Genomic DNA, 17,776 nt, shown 5'->3' with positions numbered 1-17,776 from the left:
TCCATTTTTTATTAGAAGGTACATTTTGTAAATTATGAGAACCAGCTTCACATGGTTGACAAATGTCGTCTTTAGTAAGCGGACCACATAGAAAATATTGATGCAAAAACAAGTGTTAATTGCTAAATCATCACATAATATTTTTAAAATTTAGTGAAACATAAAAAACAGATGATAAAGATATAAAAAATGACGCGTAAGTCTCGTTAACATTTTAAACAAGATTTGTTCTTCGTTTATTCACTGCTGTTTTTATAAATTGTGGCATTAAAAAAAATTTTGAGCCGTTTGCGCCGGAATGATCCAAATAGACATTTCTCTAATTCGATTGCGCAACTAATTTCTCAGCTTGAAAAAGAGGCCAGTAAGGACAAAAATGTAAACAAATAGCGGCAAACAATTTAAAGGATAATTCTTAATAGATTACTTGTCTAATAAAAAATGAATGGATTTAATAGTGACTGCTTTAAAGATAAAAAAATTCAAAATCTAATATTAGATGATATAAATAGAGATCTGAAGATAGAATTAAATACAAAAAAAGATGTATCGTTAAAAGAAGATATGTGCTGGGGAAAATCTCTTGAGTTTCTCCCAGTGTTCACCAGACGTGAAATTGATAATCATATGAACAAATGCGGTAAATTAAAAGGAAAAACTATTAAAAAAACGTTAGAAAGAGGACTGAAATTTAAGCAAGAACGTTACATTTCTACAGACAGCTTATTTACAACACGAACACTCAAACACTTCATTGCAAAATGTACCTGTCGAGCAAGTATGAAAAAAATGATTCGTAAAATGCAAATATATATAAATCGCAAAAATAGTCAAGTTGATAAGGCTTTTTGCAGTTGCCCAGCTGGATTAAGTGGTTATTGCAATCACATTATGGCTTTACTGTTAGAGTTGGCAGATTACTCATTAAATTCTTTTAAAGTTGTTCCTTCTGAAATCGCTTGCACAAGTACTTTAAGAAAATGGGGAGTGCCTGGTGAGAAACAGAAAAAAATATATCCTGTAATGAAAAACGTACTTCATGCTAATTTTACAAAAAAAGGGATTAACCCAACAGTATATGAGGCAAGACGTAACTTCAATTTTATAGATAACTTAAATTCTGTAATGAAGCTACAGAATAATTTAAAAAAAATTAACCCAAATATTGGCTATGCTCATATTATACCAAATAAAATTCTCATTGATTCAGAAATCACAAAATTTGGCATGCAGTGTTTAGGATCCCCACTTTCATATCAACTTTTACCAGTTGAACGAAATTTTATTGTTTTATCACACTTATGTCAAAATGTTGAATGCGAGTCTATTATAACTTCTAACCTTACCTTACCTAGTAAATTTTTAGATATACCTGATACATGGAATTATTCCCCAAAAGAAATGGAGTTTATGAAAAAAATAATTGTCTCACAAGAAGAAAGTATATCATTACAAAAAAAAACTGTAAAACAAAGGCAATGTGCACAATGGTTTAAGGAGAGAAAATATAGAATAACATCATCAAATGCACATAAGATTTATATTAGGAAAAGTAACTTTGAATTTTTGATAAAACAACTTACAGAAGACATTAAAAAATCCAACAATGTTAAAGAAATGCTAAATCACGGTAATATTAATGAAGACATTGCAAAAGAAAAATTTAAAAATGTAATGATTTATCGATTAAACCAAAATATCAAAATACTTGAGACTGGATTATTAGTTCAACCATGCATCCCTTGGCTTGGTGCAAGTCCAGATGGACTTGTTTTAATTGATTCAAAGCCATGTTTAATTGAAATTAAGTGTCCTTACACAAAAAGAAATGAAAATCCTAATGATTTAGTTAAGGAAGAAACATTTTATATTGGTTCATTACCTACAGGAGAATTATTTCTAAAGAAGGATCACTTATTTGGCTATTATACACAAGTCCAAATGGCCATGGGTTTATCTGGACTAACTCATTGTTTGTTCATAGTTTATGTTTATAAAGGAATTATTATTGTAAATGTTGATTTTGATGAATTTTATTTTTTAGATGTTATCGATAAGTTAAGCGATTTTTATAAAAAATATATTTTATCATTCTACGTTTCTCAGTAATAAATATTACATATCTTATATTTTTACTGTTTTATAAGAGGATCCATAAAGTTACACAATAAACAGCTTACAGTCCAGATTTGATTAATTGATCCATATAAAACAAGAGGTATTTCATTTCGTATTTGTTTATTTTTCTTAATTCGTTGTATGGCACGTTCTACATGAATTCTTAAAGCTGCTATTGTTTGACTTTCTATAACCTCTTCATGTGATAGCTGATCTCTCCCATTTAAAAAGGCTGGAATATTCAGTGTTACACCTAAAGGCTTAAGCAGATCATTAATTAAAAAACCCCTATCAGCCATTATAGAATCACCACTCTCCCATAGCTCTTTTTGCAAAAGTCCTGATTGCTTAACTATTTCAATATCAGAAATAGAGCCAACAAATAGTTCACTAACAAATGTTACTGCACCAGAAGGAGCAATGCCAACTAATCCTTTATAGGTTACGTGATGCTTATAATGTGAAAACAGACTTCTTTGAATCGTTAGGCTGGAAGGTCTTTGACAAAGCAACTCAGTACAATCAATAATAACCTTCGTTTGAGGATATGTCTCTTTAAAGCATTTTGGCATATTATGTTTAAGTTGGTCTAAATTTGGCCAAATTGGTATAGCACCAAGTTTAAGATATATAAAATTTGACCATGTAATAAGGTATCTTGAAACAGTAGATTTTGGTGTTTTAAATAACCAGGAAGTAAAACTTAAAGAAAAACCAAGTCTTAGCCATGTTAAAAACATAAATAGTTGATCAACCGATTTCATTTTTGACTTACGACCAGGTTTGGATTCCGGTGTAGAATATGAAGGAGATGAAAATAATTCTTCAGGTAACTTTTCCTCAGAGTTATGCTCAGGATAATAATATTTCATGTTTTCACATTCATTTCCAGGATTTAAATATTCAAATAAAATGTCAAATTTTTCTTTTTTCATGCCAGTAAATGAGTTGAAATACTTATCATCTTTTTCAAAATTTTCAAAGCTAAAAATATTATTTTTCAACTGGTCGTTTATTATTTTTAAAGTTTTATATTCTTCAAGCAAGCTTCTGTAACTTTCATGACATACTTCTATTTTTTTTTCTATGATTGTTTTTTCGGATAATAAAAGTTTACAATTTTCACAATCTACGTTTTTGGTCGAATCGATTATTGTATGAGTTTCAGTATCAATATCAGTTGTAAACACTGGATATTTCGACTTTTTGCATGGAGATTTTCTAGGTAACTTATCTTGTGGTGTCTTGAATGAAAAAATGCTAGGAACTTCATTCCCTGATTTTAAAGTTTTTTTACCGCATCCTGAACTAACTTTTATTTCCTCAGGCCTAAAGTGAAATTCACACACTTTCGTGTGTTTCATAATTTCAAATTTATCAGCACCTCCTTTACGTCTATATTTAAATATTTCCTTACACCAAGCTCTGTAAACATCAAGTTTTTTTTCTTTGTTAGGGAAAGAAAATAGAGCAATGTTAGTCTTTTCCATATTGTTGTTATAAAACGAACTTCCGCACAATGGAATACAGCAATACATCCCTCTTCCACCTTTTTTCACTTCATTTGGTCTGAAAATGCTTGAGTTGGAATAAGACATCTTTTGGAGCGAAATTATGTTTTTAATTTTATCATTTCGAGAAAGAGTTTGAATCTGTTTACATTTTTGTCCTTACTGGCCTCTTTTTCAAGCTGAGAAATTAGTTGCGCAATCGAATTAGAGAAATGTCTATTAACCAAAACCAAAGATTTATATCGTAAATTTTATCAGCATTTTTGTACTTCGTTTCGAAATTATTTGAAGTTTTGGATAGGGTAAAACAACTCAGTGTTCGCCGTTTTTTCCGACTTACTTCCATAAAAAAATTATTTTCTAACTCGTTTTTTAACAAATTATCGATCTCGAAGTTTGATCGTATAGAGAAAAAATTGCTCTTTACGATGCCTTTAGAACGAATGACCACCGATAATAAATAAGGGAGCTATAGCCTCCGAAAATCAAGTGTCAACCACTGGTCAAAAGCGTTTCATAAATATTCATAGAGAACTTCGTGATTTACAAAACCCTTGGCAGATTTACCAACAGCTACAAAATTTGAAGGCAATGGCTAGTATAAACTCATAGGGATTCTCTGGTTGACGTATATAAAAAAGAAAAGAAATAAATTTATTATAAATTTTCATAACTAAAACTGTAATTCTTTCTTTGTCTTTAGCTGCCGTAGCAAAAGGAATATTTTTTGATCCTCTTTTAACCAGGACTTTTCCAGCTTTGGATGAAAAATCAAACCCGGACTCATCGAAGTTCAAATAAATTGCTTGTAATCGCTATCAAAAGTTTTTTTTAAAAAAAAATTGAATTTTTTTGTCCTTATTATAAAATATAAAACTCTGATACATAGGTCAATACGCGTATGGCTCAATTTTATTCAAAAGTGGCCACGTAATAAGCAGTTAAATCTTTGCCAGTCTTTGCAACACCCATTTGCTAGTTATATTGCAGTCTTTGAGTACAATTACTAAGAGATGTTAATAGCTTGATACCAATTTTCTCTTGTATGTTGAATCAAGTCTAGAATTCTTATGTGACTTATGTGGCCATCGATTAATAACGAAAACAAAAAAGATGAGAACGATTTTCAAAAGCAAAAACGCTTTGTTTCACAAGCCATGTATCACATGCAATCTTATATTTAGAAATTAGAGTTTTGAAAAAAGATCTACCCTAAGGTTGTTATTAGAATGGGGAGTAATAAAAACATTTTTGATCGATGATCTTGAGTTAGAACTAATCTAGAATGAGAAGTAATTTCTTTTGCTCTGACTCTTCTGTTAAAGTTTTGAGAAAGGAGATAAACACAAAGTAAACAAATCGTTTGTTATCCAACCATTTTCAGAACAGCTAAAAATTGCCAATGGATGATTCTCTATCTTTTAGCTCATTTTTGATTCTTTGATGCTTGAAAATCAACATAAGAGATGCAAAAGATTATCATCATTTATACAACATTCTCCAGTGGTGGGGTTCACATCTCTTTCATCATTGACAACGTCCGATCTCATCTACATTGATTAAATCAACTTAAACATGCTCATTAACAAATTTTTCAAATGTTGTTTTTGTAACTCGATGCTTAAAATACACGGCGCTCAACCCAATATTAATATTAAGAGAGCCAGAATTAGCCTTGCTTATGTAATCTTTGGTCCATAAACCATACTTTCGTTTGGACATTTTGAATAAAAATTTGTTTATTACACGCGTAATTGAGCAGCTAAAATAGTAGCGTTGGTGCTATTGACGAACATAATTTACTGAGTATATATTCTCTGATTTAAAAGTAGTAACAGGATCAACGTTATGTTAAATTTTAGACAAGTTAATTTGATTTTAAGTTAAATATTAACTTTACAAAGAAAGACTGAAAATTACTTGTTTTTAATGCCTTTCGACACAAAACTTTTTGCAATAAACCCACAGCAAAATTTGATTAAAAAGAAAACGTTTTTATTAAATCTGGTGAAAAAAGATGAAATTTTTCTCAAGAATATTCACGCAGGCTTTTGATGAAACTACAATTAAATGCCCAATACACACAACCTTACCTTATCACGTGATATCATACAATAACCTTGTAATATCATATAACCTTACATAACAGAACGGAAGAAAGAAAAAAACTTATGAAAATAAAACAGTTGTGCAACGGTTTTAAATTATATAAAATTTTATCTTCTTTTTTAGTAAAAAAGCAATTTGTGATAAAATGCTAAAATAAACTCAAAATGTTTGTTTAACAAAAAGGTCGTTAAAAAGGTCGTTATTATCCTAAATTAGGCTTTATATCATAAGATTTTCATAACAGCCTAAAATCTTAAGACTTCAATACCAAACTTTATAAATGTTATTACCGATTTCATGATTATATACAACTGGTGGCGAAATGAAATATATTACATAAATGGAACGAAAAACACCCATAAAAGGTGAAGTAGAAAGAATTACTGCGAAAAGATTATTTCCCAAGAATAAATGTTATTGACCAAGCTCGCCGTTGAATCTTTTTTATCAAAAACAATAACGATTAAGCCTAAAAAATATATATTTTAGAAACATACAACTTATTGATGGTCAAAACACTGTCGCCTTTTTTAGATTCTTTGAGTACTACATCGATATTTTCACGGCTGTGAGTTCAGGTCACGTTTTTCAAGTTCCTCCAGCTCTTTCTTATCATTAACAATTTTAATTCCCATAGCGTGCGCAGAATGAATAATTGTTTTGCAAACTCCGATAAGGGGAGTATTTTTGAAGCCTGGGTCTTGTCCTTTAACTTGAGCTATTTCATAGATTTGTCTAAGAGTAACACTACCAACAATTTCATGACCTTGAAAATAAGTAGATGAAAGTAAAAAAGAGCCTACTTTAATCATAACAAATGGCTCGTTCATACTAACGAAAAATTACGGTTTAACCGTAGTATTTTAGGTTAAAATACGATGATTTAACCGTGCTTTATCGTTCGTATGAACGAGGCTGAATTCCCACGTTTCACAAAGATTTAAAGGTGGGCAAGTTTACCTGGCTTTTGTGCTCCTTTTTCCACACCTGCTGCAGCTTTTAAAAAGTAAGAAGTAGGAGGTTTTTTTACAAAGATATCAAATTTACCATCCTGAAGTTAACATAGATTGTTAGAGAAGCAGCATAAAATTCAAGATAAAATTGTAACTTTACCAACAACGTAACGTTATTGCAAAAAACTAAATTTATATAAGAATATATAAAGTAAATAGAACTTACTTTAAAGTTTACAATGGTTGGAATCGGAATGCCGACCTTCACATCTTTCGTTTTTTCGTTAAACTCTTTTATAAACTGCATGATGTTTATACCACGCTGGTGTAAAAATAAACCACAGATATTATAATCAATTAGAACAAAGATTTTTACTAATTCTTTTTTTTTTTTTAAAAAAAAAAAAAAAAAAAAAAAAAGGAACAAGTATAGAGGGATTGTAGAAAAGTTTGTCACGACCCTAAAAAAAAACCTTTGAAAGAATTAACAAGGTGGAAGTCTCATACTTCCAAGGATAAACATTTCATGAAAGTCTTTTTGAAAATAGGCAATGAATTTAACTTTCTAATACTATTTTTTAAAGGTTTGTTCCTACAGCTTAAAACTTATTAAAAACGCAATTAATAGACCCAAAGGTTCTAAGTATTCTGTTCATTCAGCAAGGTCTTTTGATGCAATCTCACACCATCTACATGGATGTGCACTACAACAGACCTTTTTACTAAAAATAATATCTAGCTTAAAATTATTAGACAGGACAAACGAAGACTTTAGTAAATTCAGCAAATCGTACATAAGCATTGTTAATACTGTTGAAAATTCTCTGAAATGTTCTGTAGACAGCAAAAACAGATTTTGGGACTTTTATCCCAGTGTGACCAGTGCACTCATGCCTATCAATCCCACCAAAGAATTTTTTGATGTTTGGTTTGTGTGTTTGATCACATTTTTTGAAACTGTAGGTAGAGTGGAGATAAAAAATTTAAATAAAAATAATAGTTGACTGACAAATAAAATATTCCACTTATCGGTAAATATTTTCAAAAAAGAAATTTGAAGAGAAAAGGAAAAAATCAACTTGTAACACAACATTTTTGAGTTACAACTCATAACATTTTTGAGTGTCTATTTTAAAGCTTTTAAATTTCCAAGAACCATTATTTACAGAAATAAATAAAAACTAAGAATTTGACAATTAAAAAAAAACTTTTCTTGATATTCATAAAAGTAAACAAAATACCTGGCCAAGTGCAGGACCGAGAGGAGGTGAAGGTGCTGCTTTGCCAGCAGTGATATACATTTTAAAGATTCCTGTTGTCTGTTTGGCAGCCATAACTCAATAATCAGAGGTCATGTGGATGGCAAAATATATTATTTAAGACATACCAATTCATTAGTATCAAATAAGAATATCAAAATCGATAACCTAAAATTTATAAAAGAAAATAAAAGGTTGGAAGTTTAAATTTAAGATATTAATATTAGAGGGATTTATCTTTAAATCATCTAGAAAAATACTTAAATCAATTGAATTTGAAAAAAAAAAAAATTTCCAGGGTGCTATTAAGTTCAAGGCAATTTAAAAAATTCAAATTTCCCACCATTAAACTCTTTATGTAAACAAAGCTCTAGAGGGTGTTTATTATTGTTTAGTGCAAAAAAAGAAAAAAACAAATTTAAAATTTGTCCTAATGAGAAAATAAATAAAAAAAAGAGACAAGAAAAGCTAATTAAAAAAACTTTTGCAATTCTGCTGAAAACCAAGAAGGCAAAATTTTTAAAGTCATTAAAGAATATTTGTTTTGAACTAACATTTACATGGCTCTCAAAGACCTTAAAATAATTCTTGCAATATACTACATGTAATATAAACGACGAACATCAATACAAAGAAAAAAAAGGAATGTAAAACTGAAATGAAAATATCTACATAACTGTTATGCAGTGTAACGCTAAACAATATCTAAATATTAAATACCTTTCATAGCTGTTAATAAATCAAAATTAATAACAGTAAAATTACAGAGGTAAGAAATAACAACTTTATAATTACAAAACGATTTCTTATAAATTTACAAAATTTAAAGTTAATAGCATGGAACAAACAATTAGATTTACATTTTTTTACTAAGTAAATTCATATAATATGCTTAATACTGCTAAAGGAAAAATAATGTAAGCAAATGGCCGTACTCTTAAAATGTACTTATAATCAATTTCCATTAAGTAAAAATGTGCAACACCAAACATAACACTGAATAACTTCCATAAGTGTAAATATTTGAAATAGGCATTTATTAGAATCAACTGTGCAGCAACTCCGCAGATAATGGAAATTTTTTTCATTGTTTGACGATCTTCAAATGAAATAAAACTTGATAAATAAGGTATCATTTCACTCCCATAATAGTGCCATGATGAAAAAACAGAATGCATTAAAAGCTGTATCAAAGCAGAAAAAAGAAAAGTATTTCTTTGATGTTCATAGCATGGGAAGAATGCCAAACACAATATCGCAAGTCCAGATAGAGAAAGGGTTTTGTTTAACTCAACTAAGGAATGATTTATGCCTCTTGTCAAAAGCAAAACTTCTATGATCTTCTTAAAAACTAATTTTTTTTGGACTTTATTGTACATTGTGTAAAATAGTAAGAAAGATACAAATACTAGAAAAGAAACTTGAGGAACAGAAAATCTGCCCATAAAATTCATTACTTCACTCATCTTTTTATGAGAACCTAAAAAAAAATTTCAATTTATTTGAAAAACAAAAAACTGCTGATTCAAAACAAAAAAGAAAAAAAAAAAAAGAAATCATTAAAGAGAAAAATTATTTAAAACACTAAAAATCACGACAAAAAGATTGCATTAAGATCTAATAAATATAAAATGCTAATTAAATATAAAACATATTACAGATCATTTTAATCAAATTTGCTACAATATAGGAAGATAAATATTTGTAAATTCCTCTTTAGATTTTTTGATGAAAGATGAATGTCGTCCCTTCATAACACTACTTGAAACCTTTCTTTTAGAAGCTTGAAACCCTGACATCTGAATAAAACCATTAAGCTTTCGTTTACGAGGCAGTTCAAATTTAACCTTTCTGTCAACCATTTTAAAGATTTGATTAATTACTGGTGAAATAAGTTTCGTTTCAGTTTTTTCCAGTTTGAAAAGTTTCTCTTTAATCAATTCAAGAATAACGCTGGATTGTCGTGTCAACTGCAAGTTGTTTCCATTTTGTATATTTTTATTTTCAAAGTTTATATGGTTCACATGCAAACAGCGCAATAAAAAACTCTCACCATAGCACTCATAAAGAAAATCATATACACCAAATGCATCAAACTTGCTAATTTCAGTTAAACTGTAATCATTTGGGAACAATATTGCTATAGCATCACATATGGAGTCCTGAATAACTAGCTTTTGTCTGGGTTCAGTGTTGTCAGTATTTATGCAAGAGGTAAGATTTTTAAGAACAGGTACCAGGGCTTCATTAATGGCCTAAAATGATGAATGGGTCTGGATCAGTATGTTTATTTAAAATATATTTATGTTACATATCTTAAAATACCAAGAAAAAAAAAAACACTTTAAATATGAAAACCTTTGTTCCCATGAATCTAATTGCAGCAATTACACCAAATAAACTTTCAACAGGTTCTGTGGGGCGCAACCTTTCTTTCAATGTTTTAAAGAGTTGGGAAGATAAACCTGGCTGAATTGCCGCAAATTTTCTAAATGATAAAGTGATCAAAAACTGTTTTTTTTGTTTTAAACATTTTTGGAACAATTAGGATTTGATTGATCAACATATAAGTCAAAGTAATGAGACTCACTTGCAAATTCTGATAATTATTAAAGCAGCGGTATGATGAACAGACCACTTGTCAATAGAAAGCTTCACATCAGCCACAATAAATAATACAGTTTTCATCAATTGAAATAACTGTTTGTAAAAAAAATCTTATATTCTCAATATAATTCTAATTATCAGCATTCAAATTCCAGTGTAATTGTAATTAAAAATCCAATAGCAATATATTATATATGAATACTAAAACATAACAATATTAAATTAAAAATTACTTTAAGTTTTTCTGTTAAATTTTTAAATAAATCTAACATACATATGGCATAAGAAGAATGGAGTCATTTTCTATCAATGCATTGACTGCCAACAAAACAAAGCTAAATATTGATGTAGATTTTTTATTGCTTGCTAACTTGACCTGTACAAAAGTAGAAATGAGAAAGAAAAAAAAAAAAAAGGAATATATCAAAACAATATTTTGAATAAGTTGAATTAAAAAAGTAAAATGTAAAAATTGAATTAAAAAAGTAAAATGTAAAAATTAAACCTGGGTGCACAAAAATGATATGAGGTGAGGTAACACAACCTGAAGTTTTTTATTGCATTGTAAATCCATCAAAGCAGCCTTCATAAAAAAATGAGGGTATTATAAAAGACTTATTTCATCATCATTTGTTTCTTTAGAGAACAAAATTAATCTAGATAACAATGATGGTTTTCTTTGTTTAGAACTGCAAAAAACTCAACAATTATTATTGTTATAAATTGTTGAAAGTTCTCTTTAATGTAGCTTAAATTATCAACAAAAATCACAAGAAAAAATGCAGTTCTTCTGCAATATAAAAAAGATTTTGTTATAACTAGAAAATTTTTATAAAAAGTTTTAAACAGACTCTGATCTATTGATAAAAAATAAATATTTACAAATTTCGTTTTTTATCTATATCACAATTTTTAAAATATATAAAAATTACAATTATTGATGCTAGACTTACCTTTCTCAAGTGTTTACTTTGATTCAATAAAGCTGATGTTATATTAGAAAAATATGAAGCAATTGGCTAAAAATAGAAAAATATGCAAATTGCTGACTGAATAATAACTCTCTTGCTATTTATGTAGGTTATTGTAAGACACCTGTGGGATTTATACCATAAATGTATATCAAATTAAAAACAGAAGACATAAATATTCTTTTACAAGAAAAGTGAAATTGAAAAACAAATCATGTCAATAATATCGATGTAAATGTAAATTGATGGGAACAGATATTTAATTGTTTTTGTACATTACCTCATTTAGCTCAGCATTTAATTCTTCCTTCACTTTATCTGAAGTATAAAAATTTTAATGTTTTTTTAGGTGTCCTGTCTTAAAGTTTGACAAATCTTTCTTAGGCCATTTGTGAGGGAATGTTGGTCAGAAATGGACAACTTTTTTTAAAAATGGTCTCAATAATTAATAATAACAACAACAACAATAACAAAAAAAATAAAAATAAAATAATAATTATTATAACTATCATCACCATCACCACCACCACCACCATCACCCTCATCCTCCTCATCCTCATCCTCATCATCATCATCATCATCATCATCATCATCATCATCATCATCATCATCATCATCATCATCATCATCATCATCATCATCATCATCATCATCATCATCATCATCATCATCATCATCATCATCATCATCATCATCATCATCATCATCATCATCATCATCATCATCATCATCATCATCATCATCATCATCATCATCATCATCATCATCATCATCATCATCATCATCATCATCATCATCATCATCATCATCATCATCATCATCATCATCATCATCATCATCATCATCATCATCATCATCATCATCATCATCATATTATTATCATTTTATAATTCACAGCACAGATTAGCCAAGAGATTCAATGTTTCCCAGCAGTATATATCCAGCAGAAATTATCAATGAAAAGATGCATTCATTACTGTAAAAAAAACTAAACTGCCAAAAAATAAATTGGCTCAAAAAGCGGCTGTGTGTTCTACGTGCCAAAAATTGGCTTCACTTTTTTGAAAAAAATTGTGATTATTCTACTTGAATGAGTGCATTAAGAAAAACTATTCCTTTGATTAAATAGCATCATGGTGAACACATATTTTGGTCTGATCTCCTAACATCAAATTATGCTAAAACAGATAATGACTATATGGATCACAAGAATGTTAATTTTGTAAAGAAAGAACACAATCCTGCAAACATGCCAGAAATATGTTCAACTGGAGAATAATGGGATATACTAAAAGAAAAAGTATTCATGCATAGTTGGCAAGCTAAAAATCTTAATCAATGTAACAGAATAAAGTATTTCCTTTTACTGAGAAATACAATAATATAGTCATAAACTGCACTATATTATTGTATTTCTTGGTCAAAATGGGGCAGATTCAATAATAGTTACATAAATGATATTACTGAAAAACATTGATGTAATAAATAAAGAATGCATTTAAAATACTTGTTTTACCTTCTATTATTTGAAATTTTATTTATGAATTTAAAGGTGTATTTCAACATTAGTTGCATTTTTTAGTTATCACCTGTTAGTATTAACAAATTAAGTAGGGAACCCTGTGTGAAGAGGGAAAGTGAGGTCATTGAAAGAGTAACAAAACTTTACTATCAACATACCACCTTTAACTTGCAATATGTTACAAACAAAATTATTTAAATTGGTCACCTTCAAAAAGTAGAAGTCCCATTTTTAAATTTGTTTTATACTTTAATTTCAGTACCACTTTCAGTTGATGAATTGAAAAATTTTGTTAAATATAAGTAAAAACATAATTTTAAGTTTAAGCAGTTATCTAACCAAAAGCAAATTATTTAAAAGCCATTTTATCTTCTGGTCATGGTATAATACTACTCATCTGTGCTGAAAGTTGCAGTTTAACTCAAAACTTAATACAAGGGTTAGACTGAAACAACTGTCAAGCATCTTCACTCTGTTGTATACTGTTTAAAAGAAAACAACAGTAAATGTGAAGGTTTCTGTGTGATTTCTAACCATAGCATGAATAAAAAAACACAGTATATTACTTTTCACATAGTAAAAAAAAAAAATTAATATTTTGAAAAGTTATGTTTTGCAACTAGTTTTACGAATTTTTTTATTTTGTTACTTTGCTTAAATATAAAAAAATAAAAAGTTAAAGTTTTTTTTTGAAAGCAAATTTATGGTCATTTCATTCATTGCAATCTCCAAATTCATAACCAACATGGTGAACATGGTGAACATTGGAAACTCCATACATTTCTCATACATTTGAGTCCACTTGGCATGGAACAATACTAAAGATACTAAAGGTATGAATTTTTGAAAAAAACAATGTAAACAAATAAAAAACTATGTTACCTGTATTACCTGTATTGCAAAGCTTTCCTTCTAAGGTTAACCAATGTGCTGTAATAAAAATAAAATGTAAAATTTATTTAAATTATTTTGAAACCTTAACAAAAATAAAAACACAGGGAAACAGGAACCTTCTGCAGGCTATTTTTAATTTCAGGTATGAGAAAATTTTATTTTCATTTTTTGGAATTCTTTTAAGCTGCTATTAAAATTTAAATTAAATTAAATACTAATTTATACAAATTGGTTAAACTTTATACATAATTTATAAGTTTACTTTAGGCAATAGCTAAGAATAAGTAAAAATTAGTAATAGCAATAAAAAGATATTATCATTAATTGATAAATAGCTTAGCAACTGAAAATGCTTTCTTAGTTTCAACACTGAAAGACTGGGTTGATTTTTTTTGTGCAGTTTTTAGTAATAAAAAAAAAAAAAAAAAAAAAAATTTAGTAATATTCAAAATGAGTTACGTGCTGATATCTTTTTAAAAACAAAGTGTTTGATTTGCTTTTCACATAAAGCATAAAAAAAACCATTCCCTGAAATTAAAAAAACAACTTTCACTGAAACTAAGACAAGATTACTAAGCATCAGTGTTCGATTTTTTAAAAAATACTAACAAATAGCAACCAACCTCTAAATCAGTGTTTTAAAATAGAATTTTCTGAAGTTTACAAAAATAGAACTCTTTATACATTTAAAACAGCAAAGTTTTTGATGTGACACTTTTTTATTCATTCATAAATTTTTTATGTAAAATTTGTTGTAAAAATAATTTTAATGCACAATGAAAAAATGAGAAATTCATGTTATCACTTTTTTTTTCCAGCAATTTATAGCTCTAAATATAAAAATTGTTTTAAATTTGCTTTTCTTTAAATGACTGATAGAATTATGAAGTTTATTCATTATTATTCTTTAAAAATTGAAAAATCAAACACAGATGCTTAAAGTTTACTAACAACTAAAAAATAAACAAAAATTGAGCAAATAAAATACCTTTTAAAGAGGTTTCACCAGAGTCCAATGGATAAACAGAATCCAAAGCAATCTCTCGCAGATTTTTATCCTTTTCATCAATATAGCAAACTCTACTATCTCTAAATGGGATTGCTTTATAAACAAGGCCTTCTGCATCTCCATGACCATAAATTATCTTTTAAAAAAAGGGAGACTTAGATTACTGGTAGCAGTAGGTCCTCACTTATAGATGATGTAATTTACATTCAGTACAGGATGAAGATTTTGTATTATTTATAACACAGAAAGAGATTTTATTTTTTACAAAATTATTACTTTTAGAATTGGTAAATAGAGATGGATGCAATATAGATATTAAGAAGCATTTCTACAGCATTGGTAAGATGGATCACAGGATTAACACCCGAGTTATTAACAGATAAAATTAATAAAATATTAGCAAAAATTCTCTATATGTTTAATTTTCCATTTTCTGTGATTATGTACTAAGTTTAAGTACCAACACTTTATTGCAACAAGGTCCAATCCACAAATTCATAAAGATCTGTCTGTAAATTTATCAAATAATATTTGCATTTAGAAGGTGGTTAATGTAAATAAATAGATGGGAAAAAACAAACCCTTAGAGATGATACACAAAAAGATATTCACAAAAATCCAGTTGCAAGTTGCTTGATATCAAATTTACTTACTGTTCTTTTTTTGACTGCATTTTTTAAAAAAATGCAATCGGTAAAAGAACAGTAAGAGAGAAGAAATGAAGTCATCAATTAAATTACATTTCTTACATTCATTTGAATTATTTTACATCTCAAAACTTGCTTACTTTAGAGATTTAGAAATCCTTCAGTCAAAAAGTCATGAAAAGATAAGAGTTAAGAATGTAGGGCACATGTTACTCATATTTATCCTAACTATTAAGTCTTATACCACCAGAAGCTACTAAGTCTCCTGATAATTTTTTTTTAAATGCAACATGTTTTCTCAAACTAAACTGCTGATATTAAGTCTTATAATCAGCTGAATCATACAATAAGGCCAATTGGATATATCTCAGACAGAGATAAAGAACATTTTGTTATACAAAATAACGAGAGTAAACTAAAACTTCAACTATAAAACCTTTGCATAAAACTTCAACTATAAAACCTTTGCATAAAACTTCAACTATAAAACCTTTGCATACTCTATACAAAGAATTCACACTGTTGTAGTGCTTGCTTAGCAATAATAAAGATAGCAGGGGAGCTTAGGAAATAGCCTAGAAGACCCATCAGGAATGCTACTATTTATGAGTCATCTTGCAAAATTTTGGTCAAAAGAGAATTTTTTTAGGAAATAATGACTATACACATTACTTACTTCAGTGTTCATTTCTTTTAAAGAGTTGTTAAAATCTTCCGTGGTCAAACATGTTCGCTTTGCATGCTTCATGAACATCACAGCATTCTAAAAGTAAAATTAGTTTTATTTGTTAAAAAAAAACTAATTAAAACATGAACAAAATATATTCAAGCTACAAATTAATTATTTTTGAATAAAAACAATGTTAGATTAATTATGACTTAAATGAATATAGGTTTCATACCATATCAATTGGAAGTGGATCTAAACTAGATTATTGGATTTGGAAGTGGATCTAAACTAGATTATTCAAATTTTTTAACAACAATTGTTCTTTTAAGAGAAATTGTTGAAAATGGTATGCAACATTCCCATGTAAATAAATTTTCCTCAGTTATACAAACTTTCCAATCTTTTTAATAATTGATGAAACCCTTAACTTTTAGAATAAAATCACCATAATAGCATTAATTGGCTGGATAAAAAACTGGAATAGAAATCAGTTTAAAACTATATTTTTAAGGTGATATTTTTCAGTTCTTTACATGCACTGATTGGAAATTAATACAAATTTTAAACTTATTTCTGTTCTGAAATTAGGGAAGAATTAAATTTTAAAATCAAATTTCAATTGCAGGAAAAAATTTTTATTAACATACTCACAAAAAAAAAAAAAAAAAAAACTTTGCAAAATTACAGGATAGATATAAAATTGGACAGTTGAATTTTTCTAAACAAATTATAATATAAACAGATAATAACAATTGTTATAAAATGATAATAATTGTTATAAAATGCAGTCAAGTTCAAAACATTGAAAAAACTGATGATTTTCCCTGATGATTTGCCATGATGATCCCCTGATAATCCCCTGATGACTCCCTTATAATTAAATAGAGCCCTTCAGAAAATAACAAGTTTTTTTTAATAATTAGTAAAAATGACTTTGTTAATTGAAATTCCTCATTAAATTTTCATTATACATCCTTTTACAACTTTTCAAACATTTTATTGGCATTGGCTGGACTTGTACTAACACTGCACTCAATTTTCATCTAATGCTAATAAAAACTTTAAAAATATATACATAAAAAAAACCTATAACAAGAAAACTAGTTCTTACATGAACAGCCTCTCTAATCCTATAAGTGGCATCTTCTGCAAGATTCCCACAAATTTCATCATTCAGCTTTGAAACTCCAACCGATTCAACCCAAACATCTAAACACTGCTTTGGAATAACAGTGTAGCGTGAGCTTATTCCATTCATAACATCTTAAGTTTCTTATATGAAGTTCTAAATATGTTAAACTACATATATACAATCATAATGTATGTATCAGAAAAAATACATATTAGTAACATTTCAAATATTCAATATATATATATATATATATATATATATATATATATATATATATATATATATATATATATATATATATACACACACACACACACACTTGTAACATTCTGTATCTATCATTTACAAACTTTTGTATTGATCAAAAATGTCAA

The 17,776-nt window shown here is 28.1% G+C and overlaps 4 protein-coding genes across 6 annotated transcripts; 1 reads left to right on the top strand and 3 right to left on the bottom strand.

Moving 5' to 3' along the window:
- Positions 1–318: 318 nt before the first annotated feature.
- On the top strand, positions 319–3,772 carry LOC145191636 (uncharacterized). Its single transcript, XM_080068781.2, has one exon. The coding sequence runs from the start codon at positions 442–444 to the stop codon at positions 2,107–2,109; it is 1,668 nt and encodes a 555-aa protein (XP_079924907.2). The 5' UTR covers positions 319–441; the 3' UTR covers positions 2,110–3,772.
- LOC145202256 (uncharacterized) lies at positions 2,067–3,716 on the bottom strand. Its single transcript, XM_090074839.1, has one exon. The coding sequence runs from the start codon at positions 3,714–3,716 to the stop codon at positions 2,133–2,135; it is 1,584 nt and encodes a 527-aa protein (XP_089930965.1). The 3' UTR covers positions 2,067–2,132.
- A 2,429-nt stretch (positions 3,773–6,201) lies between the features above and the next one.
- LOC149877065 (uncharacterized) lies at positions 6,202–8,160 on the bottom strand. The gene is made up of 4 exons (XM_090074636.1): positions 7,933–8,160; positions 6,918–7,013; positions 6,699–6,789; positions 6,202–6,504 (listed from the first exon to the last, which is right to left on the bottom strand). Exons 1-4 carry the CDS (start codon positions 8,023–8,025, stop codon positions 6,299–6,301), a joined length of 486 nt encoding a protein of 161 aa, XP_089930762.1. The 5' UTR covers positions 8,026–8,160; the 3' UTR covers positions 6,202–6,298.
- Positions 8,161–9,555: 1,395 nt separating this feature from the next.
- Positions 9,556–17,570, bottom strand: LOC149877064 (TAF6-like RNA polymerase II p300/CBP-associated factor-associated factor 65 kDa subunit 6L). 3 transcript variants are annotated; one of them, XM_090074701.1, is made up of 11 exons: positions 17,382–17,570; positions 16,277–16,363; positions 14,933–15,089; positions 13,933–13,980; positions 11,809–11,846; positions 11,511–11,576; positions 11,063–11,140; positions 10,832–10,933; positions 10,541–10,650; positions 10,309–10,438; positions 9,556–10,205 (listed from the first exon to the last, which is right to left on the bottom strand). In XM_090074701.1, exons 1-11 carry the CDS (start codon positions 17,526–17,528, stop codon positions 9,630–9,632), a joined length of 1,539 nt encoding a protein of 512 aa, XP_089930827.1. In that variant the 5' UTR covers positions 17,529–17,570; the 3' UTR covers positions 9,556–9,629. The 3 variants fall into 3 exon arrangements, with proteins under 3 accessions (XP_089930827.1, XP_089930830.1, XP_089930829.1); XM_090074704.1 differs by having other exon boundaries at positions 10,541–10,602; XM_090074703.1 differs by having other exon boundaries at positions 13,942–13,980.
- Between the last annotated feature and the right edge of the window lie 206 nt (positions 17,571–17,776).

Source organism: Hydra viridissima, unplaced genomic scaffold (genome assembly GCF_058129835.1).
Source record: "Hydra viridissima isolate aposymbiotic clone 2 unplaced genomic scaffold, HvirCarnegie_v1 scaffold_17, whole genome shotgun sequence".
Classification (NCBI taxonomy): domain Eukaryota; kingdom Metazoa; phylum Cnidaria; class Hydrozoa; order Anthoathecata; family Hydridae; genus Hydra; species Hydra viridissima.
The sequence above is the reverse complement of the archived record's forward strand: the minus strand, read 5'-3'. Positions and strand labels throughout refer to the sequence as shown.

Coding starts and splice junctions, on each gene's coding strand:
- LOC145191636 (XM_080068781.2), top strand. CDS start 442: ATGAATGGATTTAATAGTGACTGCTTTAAAGATAAAAAAATTCAAAAT.
- LOC145202256 (XM_090074839.1), bottom strand. CDS start 3,716: ATGTCTTATTCCAACTCAAGCATTTTCAGACCAAATGAAGTGAAAAAA.
- LOC149877065 (XM_090074636.1), bottom strand. CDS start 8,025: ATGGCTGCCAAACAGACAACAGGAATCTTTAAAATGTATATCACTGCT. Junction 7,014..7,932: donor TCGGTCCTGCACTTGGCCAG/GTATTTTGTTTA, acceptor TTTTTACACCAG/CGTGGTATAAACATCATGCA. Junction 6,505..6,698: donor AAAAGGAGCACAAAAGCCAG/GTAAACTTGCCC, acceptor CTTATTTTCAAG/GTCATGAAATTGTTGGTAGT.
- LOC149877064 (XM_090074701.1), bottom strand. CDS start 17,528: ATGAATGGAATAAGCTCACGCTACACTGTTATTCCAAAGCAGTGTTTA. Junction 11,577..11,808: donor TAAATGCTGAGCTAAATGAG/GTAATGTACAAA, acceptor TTCTATTTTTAG/CCAATTGCTTCATATTTTTC. Junction 10,651..10,831: donor CCATTCTTCTTATGCCATAT/GTATGTTAGATT, acceptor TTTTACAAACAG/TTATTTCAATTGATGAAAAC.